The sequence below is a fragment of the Fragaria vesca genome, linkage group LG2 (genome assembly GCF_000184155.1).
Source record: "Fragaria vesca subsp. vesca linkage group LG2, FraVesHawaii_1.0, whole genome shotgun sequence".
Taxonomy (NCBI): Eukaryota; Viridiplantae; Streptophyta; class Magnoliopsida; order Rosales; family Rosaceae; genus Fragaria; species Fragaria vesca.
The window spans coordinates 4,177,869-4,198,988 of NC_020492.1; the positions used below are offsets into that span (position 1 = coordinate 4,177,869).

The 21,120-nt window shown below is 39.9% G+C and overlaps 4 protein-coding genes across 5 annotated transcripts in view; 1 reads left to right on the forward strand and 3 right to left on the reverse strand.

The window, feature by feature from the left end:
* The first annotated feature begins 227 nt into the window (after window positions 1-227).
* On the forward strand, window positions 228-3,027 carry LOC101296049 (transcription factor GTE7-like). Of its 2 annotated transcripts, XM_004289769.1 has the most exons (4): window positions 228-1,911; window positions 2,034-2,250; window positions 2,373-2,578; window positions 2,687-2,978. In XM_004289769.1, the coding sequence occupies exons 1-3, from the start codon at window positions 448-450 to the stop codon at window positions 2,429-2,431; spliced, it is 1,740 nt and encodes a 579-aa protein (XP_004289817.1). In that variant the 5' UTR covers window positions 228-447; the 3' UTR covers window positions 2,432-2,578; window positions 2,687-2,978. The 2 variants fall into 2 exon arrangements, with proteins under 2 accessions (XP_004289817.1, XP_004289818.1); XM_004289770.1 differs by having other exon boundaries at window positions 2,373-3,027.
* A 1,221-nt stretch (window positions 3,028-4,248) lies between these two features.
* LOC101292572 (DNA polymerase V-like) lies at window positions 4,249-10,764 on the reverse strand. The gene is made up of 8 exons (XM_004292090.1): window positions 10,285-10,764; window positions 9,857-9,982; window positions 9,553-9,750; window positions 8,134-8,361; window positions 6,923-8,044; window positions 6,307-6,591; window positions 5,540-6,005; window positions 4,249-5,403 (listed from the first exon to the last, which is right to left on the reverse strand). Exons 1-8 carry the CDS (start codon window positions 10,762-10,764, stop codon window positions 4,544-4,546), a joined length of 3,765 nt encoding a protein of 1,254 aa, XP_004292138.1. The 3' UTR covers window positions 4,249-4,543.
* A 2,984-nt stretch (window positions 10,765-13,748) lies between these two features.
* On the reverse strand, window positions 13,749-17,243 carry LOC101296530 (heat shock 70 kDa protein, mitochondrial-like). Its single transcript, XM_004289771.1, has 6 exons — window positions 17,081-17,243; window positions 16,411-16,481; window positions 16,221-16,299; window positions 15,549-16,115; window positions 14,846-15,466; window positions 13,749-14,664 (listed from the first exon to the last, which is right to left on the reverse strand). The coding sequence occupies exons 1-6, from the start codon at window positions 17,153-17,155 to the stop codon at window positions 14,032-14,034; spliced, it is 2,046 nt and encodes a 681-aa protein (XP_004289819.1). The 5' UTR covers window positions 17,156-17,243; the 3' UTR covers window positions 13,749-14,031.
* Window positions 17,244-17,941: 698 nt separating this feature from the next.
* Window positions 17,942-21,120, reverse strand: part of LOC101296820 — a 4,964-nt gene continuing 1,785 nt past the window's right edge. Inside the window, exons 3-5 of the mRNA XM_004289772.1 lie at window positions 19,517-19,596; window positions 18,789-19,053; window positions 17,942-18,671 (exon numbers count right to left, since the gene is read on the reverse strand). Of these exons, the coding sequence (XP_004289820.1) occupies window positions 18,406-18,671; window positions 18,789-19,053; window positions 19,517-19,596 (611 nt within the window). The 3' untranslated portion in view covers window positions 17,942-18,405. The remainder of the gene's footprint in view (window positions 18,672-18,788; window positions 19,054-19,516; window positions 19,597-21,120) is intronic.

Genomic DNA, 21,120 nt, shown 5'->3' on the forward strand with positions numbered 1-21,120 from the left:
AACGAAATCCAAATTACAGATCCCGCCTCGAGGGCCATCACATGACGCCACGTGCAGTCGCTTTTGCATCAGAGCCGTCCGTGCCAGATAATACGGTCAGTTTCTGGGGCAGCAAGGGGAGCAGAGGGAGTCGTGTGATTGAGAATGAGCGGCAGATGAGCTGCCCGAAACGTCCTCGGGTAGATCTGGGCGCCTTTAAGAAGCGGCCCAAGGCCTCCTCTCGTTCCTCGCTCAGATTAGGGTAAAATCCCCAAACCCTAACCTCTTCACATTTCTGCGTTTCTTTCTCTCTTTCCGTCCCAAACATTGACGGCGCGTGGGATCCATTTGTGGCGCGTGGGGGTCACGCCCGAGCTGATTCATGGTGTCTGGTGCTCCGCCTGCATTGAGAATCCTTAGCCGGAGCTCAACTGGAACCCTTGCCGGAGCTTTGAGTTCTGTACAGCTATGGCGTCCGCCGTCTTAGCCAATCGGAACGAACCCAATTGGCCACAGCAGCCCAGAGGCGGAGGAGGAGGATTCATGGGAAAAGTCCCTTTCTCAAACCCTAACCGTAACCCTAACCCTAAGACCAAATTCCAAGCTCCTCACCAGCATCAGCATCATGCCGATTTCAATGAGGACTCGCCCGCCGTGACCCAGACGGCGTCCGACGACGCGTCGTCGATCAACCACCACCGGCGATCAAACACAAACACAGCTGCCGATTTCAACCTCATTCAGTCCCAATACGTCAGCTTCAACATCGCAGCCTTCAACAGGAAAGAGCTGGTTGAGCTCAAGAATCGCCTTCTTTCTGAGCTCGACCAGATTCGTGTCCTCAAGAATCGAATCGAGGCCGGCGACTTCAACCCCAAGCCGGCCCACCACAATTCCCAGCCGAAAAAGCCCAATACCACCAAGAAGATCGCTGGGTCGAAGCGGCCCTTGCCAATTGCTCCGGGGAAGGACTCGAATTCCAATTTGAAGCGATCACATTCGGAGAATGTCAATTTGATGAAGAACTGTGGGCAGATTTTGTCCAAGCTGATGAAGCACAAGGCCTCCTGGATCTTCAAAAAGCCTGTCGATGTGGTGTCATTGAAGCTTCATGATTACTATGATATAATCAAGCACCCGATGGATCTGGGCACTGTCAAAACGAATCTATCCATGAATGTGTATGCAACGCCATTGGAATTTGCGGCTGATGTGCGATTGACATTTGAAAATGCCATGCGGTACAATCCCAGAGGCCATGAGGTGTACAACTATGCTGATCAGCTTCGGTCTTTGTTTGAGGAGCTCTTCCAGCCCTTGATTGACAAATTGGGGGATGGGTATGGTGGAGATCGAGGAGGAGTTTCCGACGAGGAGGAATTGCAGGCCAGTTCTTGGAACCATGTTGAGCCTGAGAGGCCTCCTCCGCCCAGGAGGGAAGACCCAGTGCCCATGAGGATTGACAAGAAGACCGAGCCGGTTCGGCCTCCTCCGGCTCCAACCCCAGCTCCAGTGCCTGCCCCACTGAGCTCATCAAATCCGCCAGTAATCCATTCTCCGGTGAGAACAAGTTCTCAATTGAGGGGGCCGCCACAAGTGAAGCCCTTGAAGCAGCCAAAGCCAAAAGCAAAGGACCCAAACAAGAGGGATATGAGTATGGAGGAGAAGCATAAGTTGGGACTTGGGTTGCAGAGCTTGCCTCAAGAGAAGATGGACCAAGTTGTACAGATTATTAGAAAGAGGAATGGGCATTTGAAGCAGGATGGGGATGAGATTGAACTTGATATTGAGGCCGTAGATACAGAGACCCTTTGGGAGCTTGATCGGCTTGTTACAAATTATAAAAAGATGGTTAGCAAGATTAAGCGTCAAGCACTGATGGGCAACAACAACAGCAATAGCAACATTGCTTCGAACAGAGGAAGTCAAGAGGTAAATTAACTGTTTCATTAATTTTGAAGTTGACTTGCAATGGCATTATGCATACATAACATCCAATTTTATCCATCCTTTGCTTATTTGGTTTGGTTTGCTTATGATTTTGTTCAATGTAGGAATTGCCTGCGAGTGAGAAAATTGATGTCTCAGCAACTGAGCCCAAGAGGCCAAAGAAAGGTGAAGTGGGAGATGAAGATGTGGACATTGGTGATGACATGCCAATGAGCAGCTTTCCACCCGTTGAGATTGAGAAAGATGTTGGGGGTAATGCAAGTAGTGATAATAGTTCAAGCAGCTCTGGCAGTTCAAGCAGTGGCTCCTCCTCATCAAGCGGTATAAGCACCTGATCACTCTCTTTGAATTGGTTTCAAAGAAGTTTATTTTTGGGTTCTGAAAAAGCAAATCCAAAACCATAAGAAAATGCTTAAATGTGTGTTTGGTTGGGCTGTTTGCAGATTCAGATTCTGGCAGTTCTTCAGGGAGTGACTCAGATGATGATAACGCACAGTCGTAGTTGTGCATTGCAATTGCAGCCCTGAAGTAGTGCTTTTGTGGAAAGACCCATGTGGGAAGCTGGTTGAAGAGAAGAGAACAACTCCTCGGATGCATGCTTTCTATGTGGGGAAGGGCATTAAATGGTATTCTGGATTGTGATGATGAGGTATGTATGAATGCATTTGGCTTCGGTCAATTTGTTTCTGCTGCCAATTAGAAGGAATACAAGATTATGGATGTTGGCTGAGCTTTTCTATCGACCTATGTGTTGCAGGTTGGAGTTCTAAGGGGTTTCGGATCAGAACAGAGCAGAACTTGGCAGTTTGTGATGTTGTGTGGGCATTGGTTGTTGTTTTGCTTGGAGGTGTATAGGACTATGAAATGAACCAAAAAAAAAATTGTTGTAGGTTTGTAGGGGTAAAATGTAGCGAAACAGTGTAGTGGAAAGCAGAGAGAGTAGTGAGAGAAGAGGAGAGAAGATTAGAGAGAATTGAAACACTTTGTACACATTACAAGAGAGCAGCAGCAGCTAAGTACATAATTTTCCCCAAATTCCATTTGCTCTTCTGTCTACTTTTGTCTTCCTGCTTAGTTACTTGGTCGCAGAAGCATACCAAACAGTGATTTTAATAGCTAAAAACTCTGACGTTTGTTTGCCCTTTTCTTCAAACATGGAGATTCTATGCTTCAGTTCTCCATTTTTTCAGGCAACTTATTTCATGTTAGAAAGTGCAAACATATAAGCCAAACCCAGTTGGTAGACATGAAGTTACTGAACAATGTAATAGAGTAACCACTATGAACTAGATCAAGTTTCTGGCTTGCATATGCCCAAAATCAGAAATGCATGTCTCTCAAAGTAGGAGATGATGTTGCAATCCCAAAAAGGTTCAATGTTAATAAAGAAAATAGAAGTTCCTCTTCTGGACCCTGATGATAAGTGGCTACAGACTACAAAGCATTAGTTTTGAACCTTGATGCTTACACATCCACGTGTTGGTTGTATTGTGTGCTATTGTGATAGTAATGCCTTGATCTTTACGAGACTTTATTATGTGCACAAATGGACGTGGAAAAGCGCAAAGATCAGAGGATATTTCATTTTGATTTGACGTATGTATGTGAAGGACTTCAACGTCGGATACCGTTAACCAGAATTTGTTTCATTTGCTAATAGATTTATAGTTCATAAATACGCCACTTACAAACTTAGGATCGCTGAATAGGTAAACGGTCGTATCCAAATCAATTTGGACATGTCATTATGAGAATCAAACGTTCTCCAACTCTACTCCCCAAAAATCATTTAAAACTTTTCAAACAAACTAGAGAGTACCAATTCACATGACAATTGCCAGAAGTGGCGAGTCGGTGTATCTGCTATTGGATTTTTAGTTGATTCCGAGGCCGGAATATTCACATAGTAGGCCAGAATGTTCGCATACAGCCGGAGGACACAAGCTCTGTATGAGTCTTGATCATTTATAAACTCCAGTTCTACATTTTGATTACCCACGGAATTTTACGCCTTATCAACCAAGGTCACCGACAACTTGGGAAAATGTGTCTCCATCTACTTGCACAAAGCATAGAGGGAAAACAATTTTATACATAACGAAAGGTCAATATTCTGTTCCTTCCTTAGTGGCAACATTGGTCCCAATCTATGAATCCATCAGTTCATGCATGCCCTAAGATGTGATGTGCACAAAAGAGACCCAACACCAGTTCATACATGAACTTAACTTGAACAGAAATTCAAATTAACAACACTCAAAATACTATGGGATGAGAAAATGCAAGAGCTCTTTTGAACGTGTCATGAAAATCAACAAGCTACATAACAATAACATTAGCAAGGGGTTCGAAATATCAATGTGCCAACTACATGACATTCCACTATCACCAAACTCTCTATCTAGAAAAACTAAACTCATAAAAGTGACTACAGAATGATATGAAATAATACAATGTAAACTGAAATGTACTGAACAAAAATCTTACAACAAAAAATTCTCTCAAGTTATAACTCGTACCTTCTACAGAAAGGTGAAGCACTCTTAAATGGGGTTTGCTATTAGCCCAAACTGATTCCAGTATAGTTCAGGGATGAAAGATAATCAAATTAATTTTACTCTTTCAGCTGTATCTTCTTCAAGTTCTTAAACTGATCACCAAGTTGTGATTCACACTTGGCGTGAGCATCTGGAGCTAAATTCTTAAGAAAAGACTTGCTCAGCTTAAGGGTTGCTATCATCTGAAAGATCTTCCCACAAAACTTCCGTACTTCAGCTCGTCTTGACTGTTTCTCTGGCATATTTGTAAGCAATTGCTCTATCAACTGACAGAGTTTTTCAAGATGGCTTTTCATAATTTTCTTCAGAGTTTCCTCGCCGCTTACATCAGATAAGCCTGGGGACTTCAATATTTCACTCACCATATCAAGTGCTTCTACTCGCCGAAAGTCTGACTTTGAACTTCCACATTTCTCCAAAAGAAAGCCAAAGAGATAACGCCCTATCCAAGGCCTTCTTCTAAATATTTCTTTCAGAAACTCCGATTTGATTTGAGACTTCTTACTATTGAAATACTCTACCAGAACACCCTGGAATATATCAAAAACTCTCTGCAGCTCAGACTCTGGAAAATTTCTTGCATCAATGATCTTTAGAATCCAGAAGGTAGAACTCTGTGCAAGGGAAGCAATAATTTTCTGTCGGTTCCAGGAAGCCGACTGCTTCTTCTTTGACAGGTTGGCAGCAGATTTCTTTCTCTTGATTGGTTTTGAAGCCAACTTCAGATTTCTTTGCAACAAAGATTCTAGAGTAGATAGTTGCACATCTTCACCCTTGGGATGGTCCTTCGCTTTAAATATTTTCTTTTGCAGAATTCCCCATATACGCTGTCCAAGCTGTTCACTACTCTCTGCAGTATGCGGTTCAGCAAACGCACGAGCCAAATTTGAGTAAACCAACAAAACTTGTGGCTTATCTGTTCAATCAAGAACCAGAATCAGAACAAATAACCAAAAGGACGGCATTAGAAAGAAAAAGAAAAAAATTGAAGTTCAACATATATATTGAAGGCACGTTCTGCATTGCAGCTAATTTCAATACAACCCACTTGCCTGGATTTTCATGCAGGTAAATTTCTAGCAAAGAAAGAACACGAAGCTTAAACAGCATGAGTTGCTGATGAGCAGTGTCACCCCCAGCCAGATTCCTTCGCTCTTTGAAGATCCGTGCAAGATAAGTATCCATCCGGAACATTGCATCATCATCCATCCCTCCATCTGATTCATCAGAAGCGTCATGAATTTCCTGGGCAACTTCCTCAACCTCATCAACAGCCTCAGAGTCAGCCTCAGAGTCGGCCTCAGACTCGTCTGTCTGCTCACTGTCACCTGTTTCACCGGTCTCAGCCCTATCAATGACCTCATCTTCTTCAATGTTAAGAAAATCTTCATCTTCGTCATCGTCAATGTCTTCACTATCAGCATCCTGATGTCTGACAGGTTTCAAGTTCTTCCTAATGACCCTCAACATCCGCAGTAGACCATCATCCGTGATGTCAACACAGAAGTATTTAAAAACCTGCATGAAATGGTTGCAAAATAAGTAATCACATTAATTTAGCTGGAAAAGTGACACTATTTTGGCCAGACACTGTCCACATCTATAATTAGCAAGACATAGTAACATTATCACCAAAATCTACACTTTCATGCAATCCAAATTATCATAGTTTTTGTGTTTATAGAAGACAACAACCCCATTAAAGTATCACTGGACCCACATGATTAACTCAGGAATTCTGCCCAACTACAGAATAGTTCGCAACATAAAATGCCTTTATCTTTTTAAAAGCCAGAAGCCAAAAATCCCAATGTCATACCTGTTCAATAGCAGTTCGCATAGGAGCTGATGACTGAGGCAGCAATGAGAGCAGTGTATCCACAAGAACATCCATCACTGCAGGTGCATCATCACCATCTAAGTTGTCTTCACCGGAATCAACGACATCAACAACAGGGAAAGCCTTTTTACAGCATATAATAAGCTCAGACACTGCTACTAAGAACTCTTTAGGTCGAAGGAGCATTTGCAAAAGCAGCTGGATGAGCAAGTATCTTAGCGCATGCAACCTATTTGCCTCGCTGCTATGCCCGCAATTCCTTTCCTGCCATCATCAAAGCATTTACCAAGTGAAGATATAGCAGCTAAGCAACTGAGCTAAAATAAGACTTATATACGTAACTTTTTGTTTATTCAGTCAACATATGAAACTCAAGTTCAACCATCCAAGACATGAGCTTGTACCTTATTATGAATATTTTCTTTGGACAGAAAAAATAACACTTCAAAAACCTCAACCATTTCCAAGTTTTTAGACATGCAAAAAGTGCAACATCATCCCCCCACTCTATTTGTGGAACGGTGTTCCAGATGCCTAAACTCGACATCACCCCTCCCCCACAATAAGTTCAGACTAACAATGGGCAAAAAATTACCTCTTTAGAAAGTGAAGTCTCCATAGCTTGCAATTTTTTCAACGTATTTTCTTCCTCGGTATCCAAAGGTCGAAAGAGAGAGATTGAAGGAATGTTGCACAAAGTGCTAAGAAACCGCATAAAGTATGAGCCAAGATCATTTGATTCGAGTCGATTTGGCAAACCACGTGGACCTTCTCCCTTCTGGGAATTTGCCAATAATAACTGGAGCTGCTCAATACACATCCTGCAGAGGGCACTTGAGGTGGCTACTTTTGGCCACCTAAATTTCTCTTGTAATTCAAAGGATGTCACTTCAGTGCCAAGAGATGCAGTGAACAAACCCTGAACAGCTAGAAACTTCAAAATTTCTTTTTGAACCCTAAACTTAGCTTCTGGTTCTAGCTTTAAATTTTTTAATATACAGGGGAGGGATTCCACTATCCAAGCTTTCAAAATATCAGAATTTCCCATTGCAACAGAGTCCTTGTCTTCAATAGAGCCTATCTCAGAATTGTCATCTGTTGTTATACTCTGATCCGAAGGTTCATCAGAAGCATGACTTTCATCCACAAACATGTTCAACAAGTTCTGAATAAACAGCATGCAACCCGATTCTGTTTTGAAGTCTGCCATCAAATCCTTAACTGTTTTTGTTCGCGTGATACAATCAAATCTTCCATTGCTGTGTTTCTGTAGAGCCATTATTACAGAAACCCTTTTGACATCATCATCCCCAACCCAGTCTGATAATGTCTTAATAAAGTTTTGCACAATTTTCTTGAGCCAAGCATCAGTTGTTGGAAGTACATCAGTCATGCACTGAACAACTTTGTAAGACAAACAAATTGGTATATAAGAAGCAGGCAACCTCGGTAGGAGAAGAAGCAAAACATCAAAGGCCAAGTGTTTGCGATCATGAGATGATGGGAGAAGGGATCCCTCAATAATCACCTCGCAGAAGCACTGGAAATTCTTTGCAATATCTTCATCAGAAGAGCTAGATTTGCGATTCTTTTTGTGCTTCTTTAAGGAATTTGAAATAGACACTGCATCTTCAGTCTGTAAAACTCTTTCAGGCAAAAGAATATTCACTAGAACAGGCCAAACACTGTGAATGCGTGGCTGACAGAAGGTCGATTCCTGAGGAAAATACAAAAAACAGATGTTTAATTAACAGTATATTTTTCTACCACATATAGATGATACAAAACAGCATAAACAAACAGTACCTTTAAACTATTAGCAAGAGAAGACAGGTGCTCAGCAGAGAACAATTTGTTAGGAACAAATGGGTCTGGCAGAAGTTTCCCAAATCTTGCACTGTCCACAGAAACTTTTTCTCCAATTTTCAGAGCCAACAGCAAAGCATCAGGATTTCCAATTTCAATAGCTCCTTCAAACCATTCATGAAGTCCTGGAGCCTCTAGAACATGAATCAACAAGGCTTCTGGGGGCAACTGCAAACAAGGAATGCACATCCTGGAAGTATTAGGACTATGATATCACAAGCTACCTACTTTACATCAAAACTATCAGGTAAAATGTCAAAATAGGGGGGAGGAGCCAAAATAAAGCAATAAACACCAAAACAAGAACCCCTACAAACATTCATTCTATTTCTCCCTGCTTCTGCCACCTTAATAAAGGACCAACAGCTTTGGGATCTGGTGGTGGAAAGGGAGCAAAAGAACAGTAGAACACTCAAGCAAAGCTTTATAGCCAAGGCAAGGAAGGCTACTTCAGTCCAATCGGCATTGAGAAGCTTCTGCATTTACTATCCGTTCCTTTAGAGATTCCTTATCATGTGGCAAAGAGGTTGAAGGGGTTAATTGAAAATACTTGCAAAAGGGATATCAGAATCACATGTTAAGTGAGAATTGGTGGGTTAAATGGATGAAAAAGGAGGTCTGGGTGGGAACCTTGGAAAGAAGGATAGATGTCAGGATTCATTCCTTTACGTAGAAAGACTTCCAGTTCTCTAGAATTTCAAGACTTGGTTTTTAAATTTAGTTTTTCAGCCTAGCATAGATACAAGAATAGAAATACATGCCCGGAAGCTTATAACAGTCATTACTCAATGATGGGTGAAGCATCTGGAAAGAAAATGCAATGAAGTGTTCTATATCTCTGATAAGACAATTTATAGCCAATTTCCAAGTTAAGATCAGGTCTAAATATATGAAGAAAGACAACCTGATCTGAGTGCTGAACTATTTATGTCCAAGTTTGGTTCCAATTCACACAGTTCCTCACGGAACTCCTCAGGTCACCACTAACAAATACTTCCCAAAACAAAATAAATCCAATCCAAAACTATTATCAACAAAACAAGAGTGGGAAAGATCAATATTTGTTTTATAATAATTAAGTTACTGAAAAAGACCAGAAGATTGAGAAAGCCTTTCCTAAAACTTTTCCCTTGCAGATTTTGGACTTCCCTTGAATTCTAATTCATTTAGACATATCAACGAGCCATAAAAACACCATAGAAAGAGGGTGTCTGCCACAACAAACAGGACGTCTATAATATAGTATGAGCTCATAGTAATCATATAACAACCACATTGTGATGGGAGTCATTTCCACAATTTTTTGGGGATGAAATGACAAACAAGGGATTAAACAAAGAGTATATATTTTTTCCTTACCTTTTCAATCAAGTCTAAAATAACTGATACAGCAGGCTCTTGCAAGTATCTCTTCTTTGATGCAAGAGCAATGAGGAGACTAGTGAATTCCTTAATGTGCGGAGTATTTCTATCAGAAACCCACTCCTCAACTAGTCTTCCTGATCGTCCAAGAGCACCATACGCAAATAATCGACCCAAAAGACGATCCCTTTGTTCCTGCAATGCAAGGAGGAATCAATTTATTTAAAATAATTTTCTTTTCTCTTTTTGGGGAGAGGGGGTTTCAGCAACCGGATTAGACAAATATATAGATCATGCCTACCTGACCCTTCATTGATGAAGTGACCTCTAAGAAATCAACTATGAGTTTCAGCAGCGAGTCCACCTTGATGCTGCGAATGGTACTTCCTAACATAGTTAAACCTACTGCAAATCCTTGTCTTGCACACTGCAGAAGAAACAAAATCATGCATGTGTAGAAAGTTAGCCAAATATGCTGCGGTCAAGGACTTTAAGCAGCAGTCATCAAGTTAATAGCAGAGCACATCAGTTTTCACACGTATAGATGAAATTTCATAAAATGAAAGCAAATTCTCAAAAGTCCTGCCACACCTTACGTAAGTTCATAAACTGAAATATTGTTAAACCATCTAAAGTATGCAAAGCTCCAGAACGTCCACTCAAGACAGTCGAAAACTAGAACAAAACGAAAACTGTGAAAACTTGAAAGAAATGAGGGAAAAGAAGGACCTCTCTAGATGAAGAAACACCACGAATGAGTCTCCGCAGAGCATATCTCAACGACGGCGCACAGTCATTCAAGCCGTCATCCTTCTCCGCCTCCAGCTTGACACCACCGCCTTCCAACAACTCCTTATTCTCAAGCCCCTCATAAGCCCTCTGCACTTCCATCAGCTCCGTCGCCAAGGCCTCCACCGCCGCCTCTCTCACCGCGGCATCAGCAGAAGCCAAGTCCTTGAACACGCCGACGTGGAACTCCGGCAGAACAGCCCCGCCGCTAGAAGAAGCAGCCGCGGCGGTTTTAAATTCGGAGATGGACGGAGGTGGTTTAGGCTTGGCTTCCAGTGCGGCGTGGAGGCGTCTCTCTTTGTCCATAGCTTTTCGTTTCTTCTGCTTCTCCATGGGCTTGGCGGCGGCCTCGGCTTCCATTGGTTTGGAGGGTTTGGTTTCCTCAGGGGTTTTTCTTTTCTTGTGTTTCAGGACCTCCATTGCTCTTCAGATGACTGAGAGGCCGTAGTAGTGCTTTAGGGCAACACTCTTCTGCTTATATTGTATGTTTCATTTAATTATGAATTTACCCAATTATTACTTTTATTATTATTTTTAACGAAGGATGAAAATCTATATCAAACAGTAATTGAGGAGTACATGGAGCTATGCAAAAGAATCCAAAGAAATCAATAAATGCACATATACATTTAAAATAAAAAAGCAACGAAAGATTATTTTGACACATCTATATTGAGAGCTAACTAAGGTGTAACTTGATACCGAACGACATTGTTGCACTACATATGTCGTGAAAGCAGTGTAAAAGTAATAGTAACTATAACCGCAGCCGTAACCGTAACCGACGATACGATCACCTAGGTAAATCAAGAGTTCGAATGCACCCAAGGATGTAAAAAACTCGTGAAGTAGAAAACGAACTCCTAGCTAAGAACCAAAACCAATACCAGATCATTTTAAGCAGCTGAAACGGATACAAGATCCATAATTGCAAGCGACCCAAGTCCCAAATGAGAATTGAGGAGAGGTTGGATTCACATTTGTAGGGTTGGCTACTGAAACTGCCTTATAAAGCTAGAAAGTTTGTATTAGAGAAGGCAGTTGCGCAAGCCATTCCTACCTTTTCCATGTTAGTCTTCAAACTTCCTCAAGGTGTTTCCTGTAAATTCCAGTCTAAGGTAGCCAAGTTTTTATAGGGAAAAACATAATCAAAAAGGGGATTCATTGGTGCAAATGGGAGGTGTTATGCCGCAATAAGAAGGATGGTGGCACGAGATTCAGGGATTCGGAAAGTTTTAATCAAGCTTTACTAGCGAAGACAATTAGAAGGATTGTTTGGCATCCTAACATCGTTAACAAAGTGCTTCATGCTAAATATGTCGGTAATGGTGATTAGCTAGATAGCTGCTGGTTTGGGTGTCAAGCCGAGATTGTTTGGAGATTTTTGGTGTGGGGGAAAGAGTTTCTACACTCTCGTATTAGATATATGGAGGATTGGCTCAGGGGACTTAATCAGAATATGGGGAGACAAATGGTTATCGGCACCTTAATTAGTCTTTCAGTGCACGTTTGTTTGACAGTACAAGGTGGTACTACCTTATATAAGAACTGTTAGTACGAAGCGGGGCAAAAATTAATGGGCTTAGCTAACACCGTTTTCTCTTATCAACCTCCTTAGGAGGTGTTATTTTGAGTACTCATATTTAGTGTCTCAAGATAAGAGTAATTTTAGCAGACACTCTATTTTAACTTTTAGCTATTTTAGACAGCATGTTTAGTTTTGGTATTTTCGAAGCTCCAGCAGACTAGCCAAAGTTTAGCTATCAGAGCAACTTTAACAGACTCTCTATTTTAGCTTTTAGCTATTTTAGAGAGCGCATTTAGCTTTTTTAGATGTTTTAGGAGCTCCAGCAGACTAGCCAAACTTAAGCTATTATAACTTTTAGCTATCTCGCGAGCTATATTTAGCCAGCGAGATAACTCAAATGAGGCTAGCTATAATTTATTACTTTTCTTGTAAGATATTTTATGTGATATATAAATATATTTAAACTATTTAATTTCTATTTGAAGAATAATGTTGATGTAATGCTAGCTAAAATAGAGAGCATTGATGCAACCACATTTCTAAAGTGGCTAACCAAAATGAATTTGACTAAAATTTAACTTAAAAATAGCTAGCATTGCTAAAGATGCTCTTATAACTTTTAGCTATCTCGTTAGCTAAATTTAAAGAGCGAGATGACTCATATGAGGCTAGCTATAATTTAATATATTCATTGTAAGATATTTTACTTGAGATATAAATATATTTAAACTATTTAATATTTATTTGAAGAATAATATTGATGTAATACTAGCTAAAATAAAAAACATTGATGTAGCCGTATTTTTAAAATGGTTAACAAAAATAATATTTTAACTAATTTAATTAAAATTTAACTTAAAATTAGCCAGCAGCTAAAATGCTCTCTAACACCTCTTTTCTCTCATCCTCTGTTCTGTTATTCCCACACTCTCTCAGCTATCCTTCTTCTTCCTCTCTCATCTTGCTCGTCCATCTCAAGATTACGGTGGGTCTTTGTTCTTTGCGTATTGTGTTTATCTAATCTGGGAGCGAGATAGAAGGAGCTGTGAAATTCAACCAGCAGTGGGTTCACGAGATTTTGTTGGATTTGATTCATCCAAAGTTTGGGTATTGGCAGTAATCGATGAGCAAGCAGAAATTTGCTGAATTTGATCGATCTAGGTCTGGGTATTGCATGGAAATGATGAACAAGATGAATCTGAATGAAACTAATATTTTTAAGTATGAGGAGATTTGACAAGGACGAAGAGGTTTCCAATGAAGTTTCAAGTTATAGAATTGAATTAGAAATTGAGGTATTGTGGTGGTGTTGGAATTTGGTCAATTTACAGAATTGAAATGGAAATTGAGCTAAACCCCGATGATATTTGGAGAAATTGGTAGAGATGGGGGACAAAGGCTTGCTACTCGGGGTGGACATAGCGAATCTTCCTGAAGAAGATAAGAAGAATGGCCAATGTGATTGACATGCTTCAGATTCGTGACAGTTTGAAGATGTATAATTCATTGGTGGAGATTTGTTTCAATGACTGTGGATAGCTTTACGCGCAAGTCCCTTACTAAGCAAGAGGAAACGTGCGTTCGGAGGTCAGTAGAAGACATTGGTAAGGAAAAAAGTTGCTCAATAGAAGAATAGATTGAGGAGAACTGAGCCAAGCGGGAGTAACGTTTGCAACCAAACTCGGGTACTAAAATGGCAGTGAAGGAAGCAATGGGAAGAACGGAGGATGGTTGGAAAAAATAGTGTCCCTGGTGGAGTGTCCACCTCTGATGAACGAAAAACGGAGTTTCTAAGCTTCAATCCAGCACAATTCAATAGGTAGTTTACAACGTAATTCTGTAGTTAGCATTTAGGTACTACTTGAAATCTATCTTTTCAGCACAAAACACTGAACTCTAATCTGAGTCACGCCATTCACATCACAACAAAAATCTTGGATCAAGAACATTCATATAAGTCTAAAATGTTGAACCTATTTCTTATTAGGTTTAGTTCTTAGCCAGTGAACAGATCACTACCACAAAATTTCCAATTAGTTCGAAAGACATAGAAAGTAAATAGACAACACCTCCCCTAACACATGAAACTCCAACACTTAGATACAGTAACCGACAAAAGAGATCTGAAACTCCGAAATATCCTCCATATCACTCAGTACTCACTTCTTCACCTCTTCATAATCTGCCTCAGGAGCTTGCTCACCACCCTGTGAACCTCCAGACGATGAGTCGCCGCCAGAACCACCAGAGCCACGAGACATATGCTCTCCTATCTTTGATACAGCTTTGTTAGCAGTATCAAGTTTTGCCTTGATTTCATCAACACTATCACCTGTGGTGGCCTTCCTCAAATCTGAAATTGCATCCTCAATTTCTTTGGCTACCTCGCTTGGAATTTTATCTCGGTACTCATTCAAGCTCTTCTCAATACTGTAGATGCTTGTGTCGGCACTGTTCTTGATATCAATGAGAGCTTTCCTCTCCTGATCCTTCTGAGCATGCAGCTCTGCTTCCTTGACCATGCGGTCAATCTCATCTGGCGTAAGTCCACCAGATGAAGTGATTGTAACATTTTGCTCTTTGCCAGTGGCCTTGTCCTTGGCAGAAACAGTAACAATACCATTGGCATCAATATCAAAAGTAACTTCAATCTGAGGCATGCCCCTTGGTGCTGGAGGAATACCTATAAGCTCAAACTCTCCAAGGAGTTTGTTGTCAGAAGCCATTTCTCTTTCACCCTGTAGTACCTTGATACCAACCTGGGTTTGGTTATCAGCCGCTGTCGAGAAGACCTGCTCAGGTATAAACAAAAATTCGTGAGATCTTGTATAAGAGACATCCACTATAGCAACATGCAGGCATAAGACAGATCCAGCTCGCTAAACATTTATCCATCACACATTCAACTCTAAAAAAAATATACATCAACTGAATACATACACTCCTAAAACAATAGAGGACTTGAAGACTGACCTGACTCTTCTTTGTTGGAATTGTTGTGTTCTTGGTAATCAATCTGGTAAAGATGCCACCCAGTGTCTCAATACCAAGAGACAGAGGAGTAACATCGAGAAGAAGCAACTCTTTCACATCACCGCGAAGGATACCTCCTTGGATAGCAGCTCCCATAGCAACTGCCTCATCAGGGTTTACTCCTTTGCTTGGGGTTTTACCAAATATTTCAGTAACCACCTCTTGAACTTTGGGAACACGAGTCATCCCTCCTACTAGAAGGACCTCATCAACATCCTTAATAGAGGTGTTGGCATCCTTCAAACAATTCTTGCACGGGGCCTTTGTCCTCTCAATCAAGTGATTCACCAGAGACTCAAATTTTGATCTGGTCAGTGTGATGTTCAGATGTTTAGCACCTGAAGAATCAGCCGTGATGAAGGGCAAGTTTATCTCAGTTTGAGATGTTGACGAGAGTTCAATCTTGGCCTTCTCAGCTGCCTCCCTAAGCCTCTGCAAAGCTAGCCTATCTTTTGAGAGATCAATACTCTCAGTCCTCTTAAACTCGCTCACCAAAAAGTCCAGCAAAGCATTGTCAAAATCTTCTCCCCCCAAAAATGTATCACCATTTGTTGCTTTCACCTGAAGTAGTGAATGTTGTTATTGCCATTTCCCAAAATAAAGAAACGAAGAAACATTCAACTCAATAACAAACTTTACATACCTCAAAAACACCATTGGAAATCTCCAGAATGGACACATCAAAAGTTCCACCCCCAAGATCAAATACTGCAATTAAACCTTCCTTGTTGTTCATACCATACGAAAGTGCAGCAGCAGTTGGTTCATTTATGATTCTCTGAACATCTAGGCCTGCAATCCTGCCGGCATCCTTTGTTGCTTGTCTCTGGGCATCATTGAAATAGGCTGGAACAGTAATCACAGCTTTTGAGATACTCTTTCCAAGGTATGCCTCCGCAGTTTCTTTCATCTTTGTCAGAACAAAGGCTCCAATCTGGCTTGGAGAATACTGCTGACCGTTGACTTCAACCCATGCATCTCCATTTGAGGCTTTGACTATCTTGTATGGAACCATTTTCATTTCTTTTTGTGTCTGAGGATCATCAAAACGTCTACCAATCAGACGTTTTGTTCCAAAAACAGTGTTTGTTGGGTTTGTGACAGCTTGACGTTTTGCTGGAGTACCAACAAGTAGCTCTCCTTTCTGATTGAAGGCAACCACTGATGGTGTCGTCCGTGCTCCTTCAGAATTCTCTATAACCTTGGGGTTCTGCAATATTTTCAAAATGATTAGACATAAACCACTTCCACAACATGTTTCAACAAGTAGGTCAGCCAGGAAATGAATAACAAACAAAATATCATTCGCCATTACCTTTCCCTCCATTACAGAAACACATGAGTTGGTTGTACCCAGGTCAATCCCTATAATATCACTCCCAGCAGGTTTGGAGCTGTTCATAACCATAGAATAGTATTAAAACAAAGCCAGAAAATAAAACAAAGGAAACCCAAAAGCCGTCACTTCCAACAGTAACTAAATGGAGTTGGCATATCAAAGCTACCTGAACTGCCTTGCTAAGCTTGTCCAATTGTTACCCAAATGTGAAGACTTGGCAGTGCTAGTGCTAGTGAACTGCACAAAGATAAAGAAAAGCCATAAACACAACTAAACATCACTCCAGAAAAACAAAATAAGTAGCAATTCCAAAAACAACAGTGTTTGGGTCTCAAATTCATAGATTCCAGTAATACCATTTATTCAGAACTCCATACAAATATAGAAATAGCCTGGTTCATAAATTATACCCTTTATACAGAATTTGCTACAAATTGAAGGTAAACTGCATAAAAATCCCATCTTGAACTCAATTTAAAACGATTCCAACACAATAACAATATTAATCAACAGTTCAATTTCAAAATAAGACCGGTCCAATTCACAATAAAAACAAAAGCTTTCCACTTTCTCCGTATAAGAGCAGACAAAGCCAACAACGCTGCATAAAAACATCTTTAAGATCTCATAGCCTTAACCAACAAAATCAAAGCAGCCAAATCACATAATTAATCAGAAAATCAAAAACTGAAAGAAATAGGCTACTGTAATTCTCGATTCCAATTCATCTAATCATATCAAACACAAACAAACAATAAACCGAAAAGCAGATCAAACATTGAAATGAGAAAAAGATTGAAAGGCGGAGAAAATCAGAGAGAAGGAGCGAGACGTACAGATCGGTAGGCACAGATAGGGGCCGAAGCGAGGTCACGGCGTCGAAGAGATCGGAGCAACGCGGCGGTGGCCATGGCTGCTAGGAGACAAAGAGAGAGGGTTGAGGAGAGATTTAGGGTTTAGGGTTTTGTGGGGAGAGAGAGGGGGTGGGCTTTTTATGAGGCGGAAAGCGAGTGCGAGAGATGGGTGTGGAACGTTCTGGATCTAGTAACAACCTCCAAACGACGTCGTTGTACGGGCTTTGTTTACTTGTGGTTTCGGTCAGCCTTGTTTTAATATGAGAAAAATATATAAGTGCAAAATGAAAAAAAATAAAAATAAAAGTGATGAAAAGAAGAAAAAATAAAAATATAATACTAAAAAGAAAAAAAGGCGATGTGTATTTGATTTAAAAAAAAAAAATGGTGTTATGAATAGAGTGCAAAAGCTTTACAGACGAAGAATGTCTTGAACCTTTTAGCATGATCCGAAAATGGCATTTGTGTTGAGCTTTTCTTAGCATCATAGCTCAATAGTTAACAAGTAGCAAGAACATGTGATTCCTCAATAGTTTTGGTACATGTTGAGCTAGCTGGTATGCCCTCTAAGCATCATATATAGTCTATTGTTGCAGTGTTGGAGCCTCGATCCGCCTTGCACTTTCTATGCTCCTTGTTTGAGCTAGTGTTTTTTTCCCTATTAATTTATCAACGTTTGAGCTAGTTGTTATGCCCTTCCTGTTGCCTGCTTCCAGCTTCTTATGAATAAAACTGAGTTGTCAAAAACGAAAAAGCAAAGAATCTGATTTCTTTATGGCATTGGTACAATTCATATTTCCAAATCAATCGTATCAACAATTGAAATTATAGTCTTTGCACAAGATCATCATGTTATGATTGAAATTATAGTGTATACTGTATAGTCAACCAAAATGGTGGAACTAAAATACTTACCACCACTACAGCAGTATTTAGCATTCATATGATACAAGAGACTGTACATAATACAACATGATCACCAAGAAGTGAGTACAAGACAACAAGATTATAAACCAACTAATGAAAGATCATTAAAAAACCAAAAAACTATCTTCTAATGAGAAACCTCTACCTTCTTTCCTCTGGCTGTCCAGTTCCCCACAAAACTCACAGAACTAAAGCAGAGTAAATGATACAAGTGACCCTCGACATATATCCGTATAGGTCATTTAGAAGGTAGATGAGACCAAAACGGATGTGGAAAAGCAACAAAAATTTCCTGAAAAAGAGTTGAGACAAAACTAAAGCTAACTGAAGCGACAGTCAAAGGAGAGACATACTGCAAATCTGCAGTATGGACAGTTTTCTCACAGCCGAAGGTAGCCCCTTCTTTCTTGAACTCCAATTCCATGGGTTCTACTGATAAATGACTTCCTGTTGAGGGACCAGCTTCTCCTCAGGACTCTTCTCCTTTGCCAAGTAACTATCCTGCTATAAAGAGCAGGAAAACTGAAGCATAGCAGAGCTAGAAGTAGCATAAAAATGCAAAGTAACATCACATTACGGAAACCATTCTTCAATGTTGGGTCGTTCTGTCCTGTCCATGGAACTCCGCCCACATTCATACCAAACACTGCAAGAAAAAAATTAACAAGTTGTAGTTGTCAAAAGCTTCTCACTCAAATTGGAAAAACACAAGAATATCTCCAGAAAATCCTGCAAATGAAAGGTTCAAGAACAATTTAACTACCTCCAGTAATGATAGATAGAGGAAGGAATACAATAGAGAGGAAAGAGAGATAATATAGTTTCTTGTTTATTTGCTCAGCTTGCCAGCTGTCTAAACCAGCCTGTATTGCTGTGACACGATTAGCTATAAACCCTACATTATCCTTTAGCCTCCTCAACCGTCCAGTCAGCTCTTCGAGAGAGTTAACATCTTCACCGGAAAACCATTGTTTGGTAGAACATTTTTCTTTGACCCGAGGAAAAACTTGCTCCCCATGAGCAATCACCTGAGTTCAGCAAAATAAATGAAACTTAAGAATGTCTGTTCCATTTTGTTTCATATATCAACTAGAATTTCATTGTTATTCAAGATGGTTTTATGCGGAGTCTTTGGTAGCACTTGGAACTATAAGGAACATGCATGATATGAATACGTCCGGAAGCCCCATTACCCATATGGCTGATGGGAAAATTATCAGAATGAATGATTGGTAATGCGAATGTGAAACTGAATATCATCTTTGAAGGTGTTCTAAATATATGAAATTGGCTCTACAAAAGGAGCTGAAGAGCCATAAATGGTGAACTACAGTTAGCTTATGTGGCCCTTTAGGGTATGTAGCTTGTATGACAAAGTAGCGTTTGTGATATTGCCACTCATTATGTAGTAATGCTTAATGTGAAGCAAGTTAGAACAAGTCGTTCTTCCTGTTTGCATATGTTATAGAAAATGATAGGCTGACAAACTACCTGCAAAAGGCGCTGCAGATTTAGATGCATTTTAGGAAATCTTCTATCATCTAGCATTTGTTTCTTCAAAGCAAAACCACCTGTTAAAAATCAAACCATCAGTAAATATTACTCTACTGAGGCACACTCCCAAACCAAATAGACAATTTCACATAAAAGATCACATTAAAAGGGTAACAGGTAATTTGTAGAGGACCAATCAGTTCATTCCAAAAGTCGGCAATGGTTTCGAGTGAAATTATATTTCATATGTAGGTCTTCATCTTAAGTATAGGAGATGCATATTCTCAAATAATATATATTATATAATGCTACGTGTACCAACCAAGGTTTGAAAACTCGCTTGGCACTACTAGGACAGAGGACATATAACTAGGAGCGCCTAGGTGGGCTTCTAGGCACCATCAAGGCGGACTTTTATTTTTCTTTTTAAATTTATTTTTATAACTTTTATTTATAAAATTATAATTATATAAAGATTTAAAGAATAATATTATTGCATCTAAACTATTCATATTTCAAAATAGTCCTAACAAGTCAGTTGACAATGTTAAGCATGCAATAATAATTGAATAAAACATATTCTTTAGCCTAAAAAAATGATAATTAAAGCACCTAGACTGCCCAGGAGCAACTAGAGTGGAGGGCAGGCTTGGAGCGCCTAGGCTTGGGCAGCCTTGCATTAGAACACTGGTCCCAGCTAAGTTAGACAAAATAAAAACACAGCAAGTTTTCTTTTGAATTATACTTCAAATCTGATCAAGTACTGTTATCTCTTCTTGATTTAAGAACAATTTAAGAACTAATAACTTATATTGAGAAAGAGCCTATCTTTGGGTAATTTTTTCCATTCCAACAAGAGGAAGTTTTCAAGTGTTCCTATCACTATATGGCCAATCTTCTAATCAATTTTTCTTTTTGATAGTTTAATAGTTGTTTGTTAAGATTACTTGCCACTGGTACTAACAATCCCTCAGCATAGGAAACTGAAAGCCTTCATAACAAGGTTTATCATCCTACAAATATCAATAAGAATGCATGACTATAGGTAGTAGTTGGGTCAGTGCAGATTGCCATCACCTAAACCCAGGAGTTAATCCGGTTGGAAAAATAAAAGGAAAACGAAAACTGCTAGGAGCAATTACCCAAGCCGATCAATTGCGTGTAAGATGGTTCATTCATCTACTATCAAATAATGCAGAAGAACCCCAATAGCTTGAGATTCTTGCTCCAATACAAAACGTGCTGAACCACTGACCTAAAGTAATTTGCACTAAGTACTATCATCAAAGGTTTAGATATCATCAAAGAAGCACAGAAAACTATCAGTTTGCAAACTCCAAGTGAGTTAATCAGTCATCCAAATATGTCTATGCAATACAGATAGACGTTTTCTATTAACCAGGATTGGAAATATAACTATCTCACCAGACATTCTACCTAATGCAATGTTCTAGAGGTAAATAAGCCTCTATTGTTGCTTAATCTTTATATCTGCTACACATAATGAAGTAACTATGGTTATAGTATAGTTATCGTACTTGCGTTTTTAACTCTCTCTCTCTCTCTCTCTCTCTCTACTACTACTACTACTACTACGTACT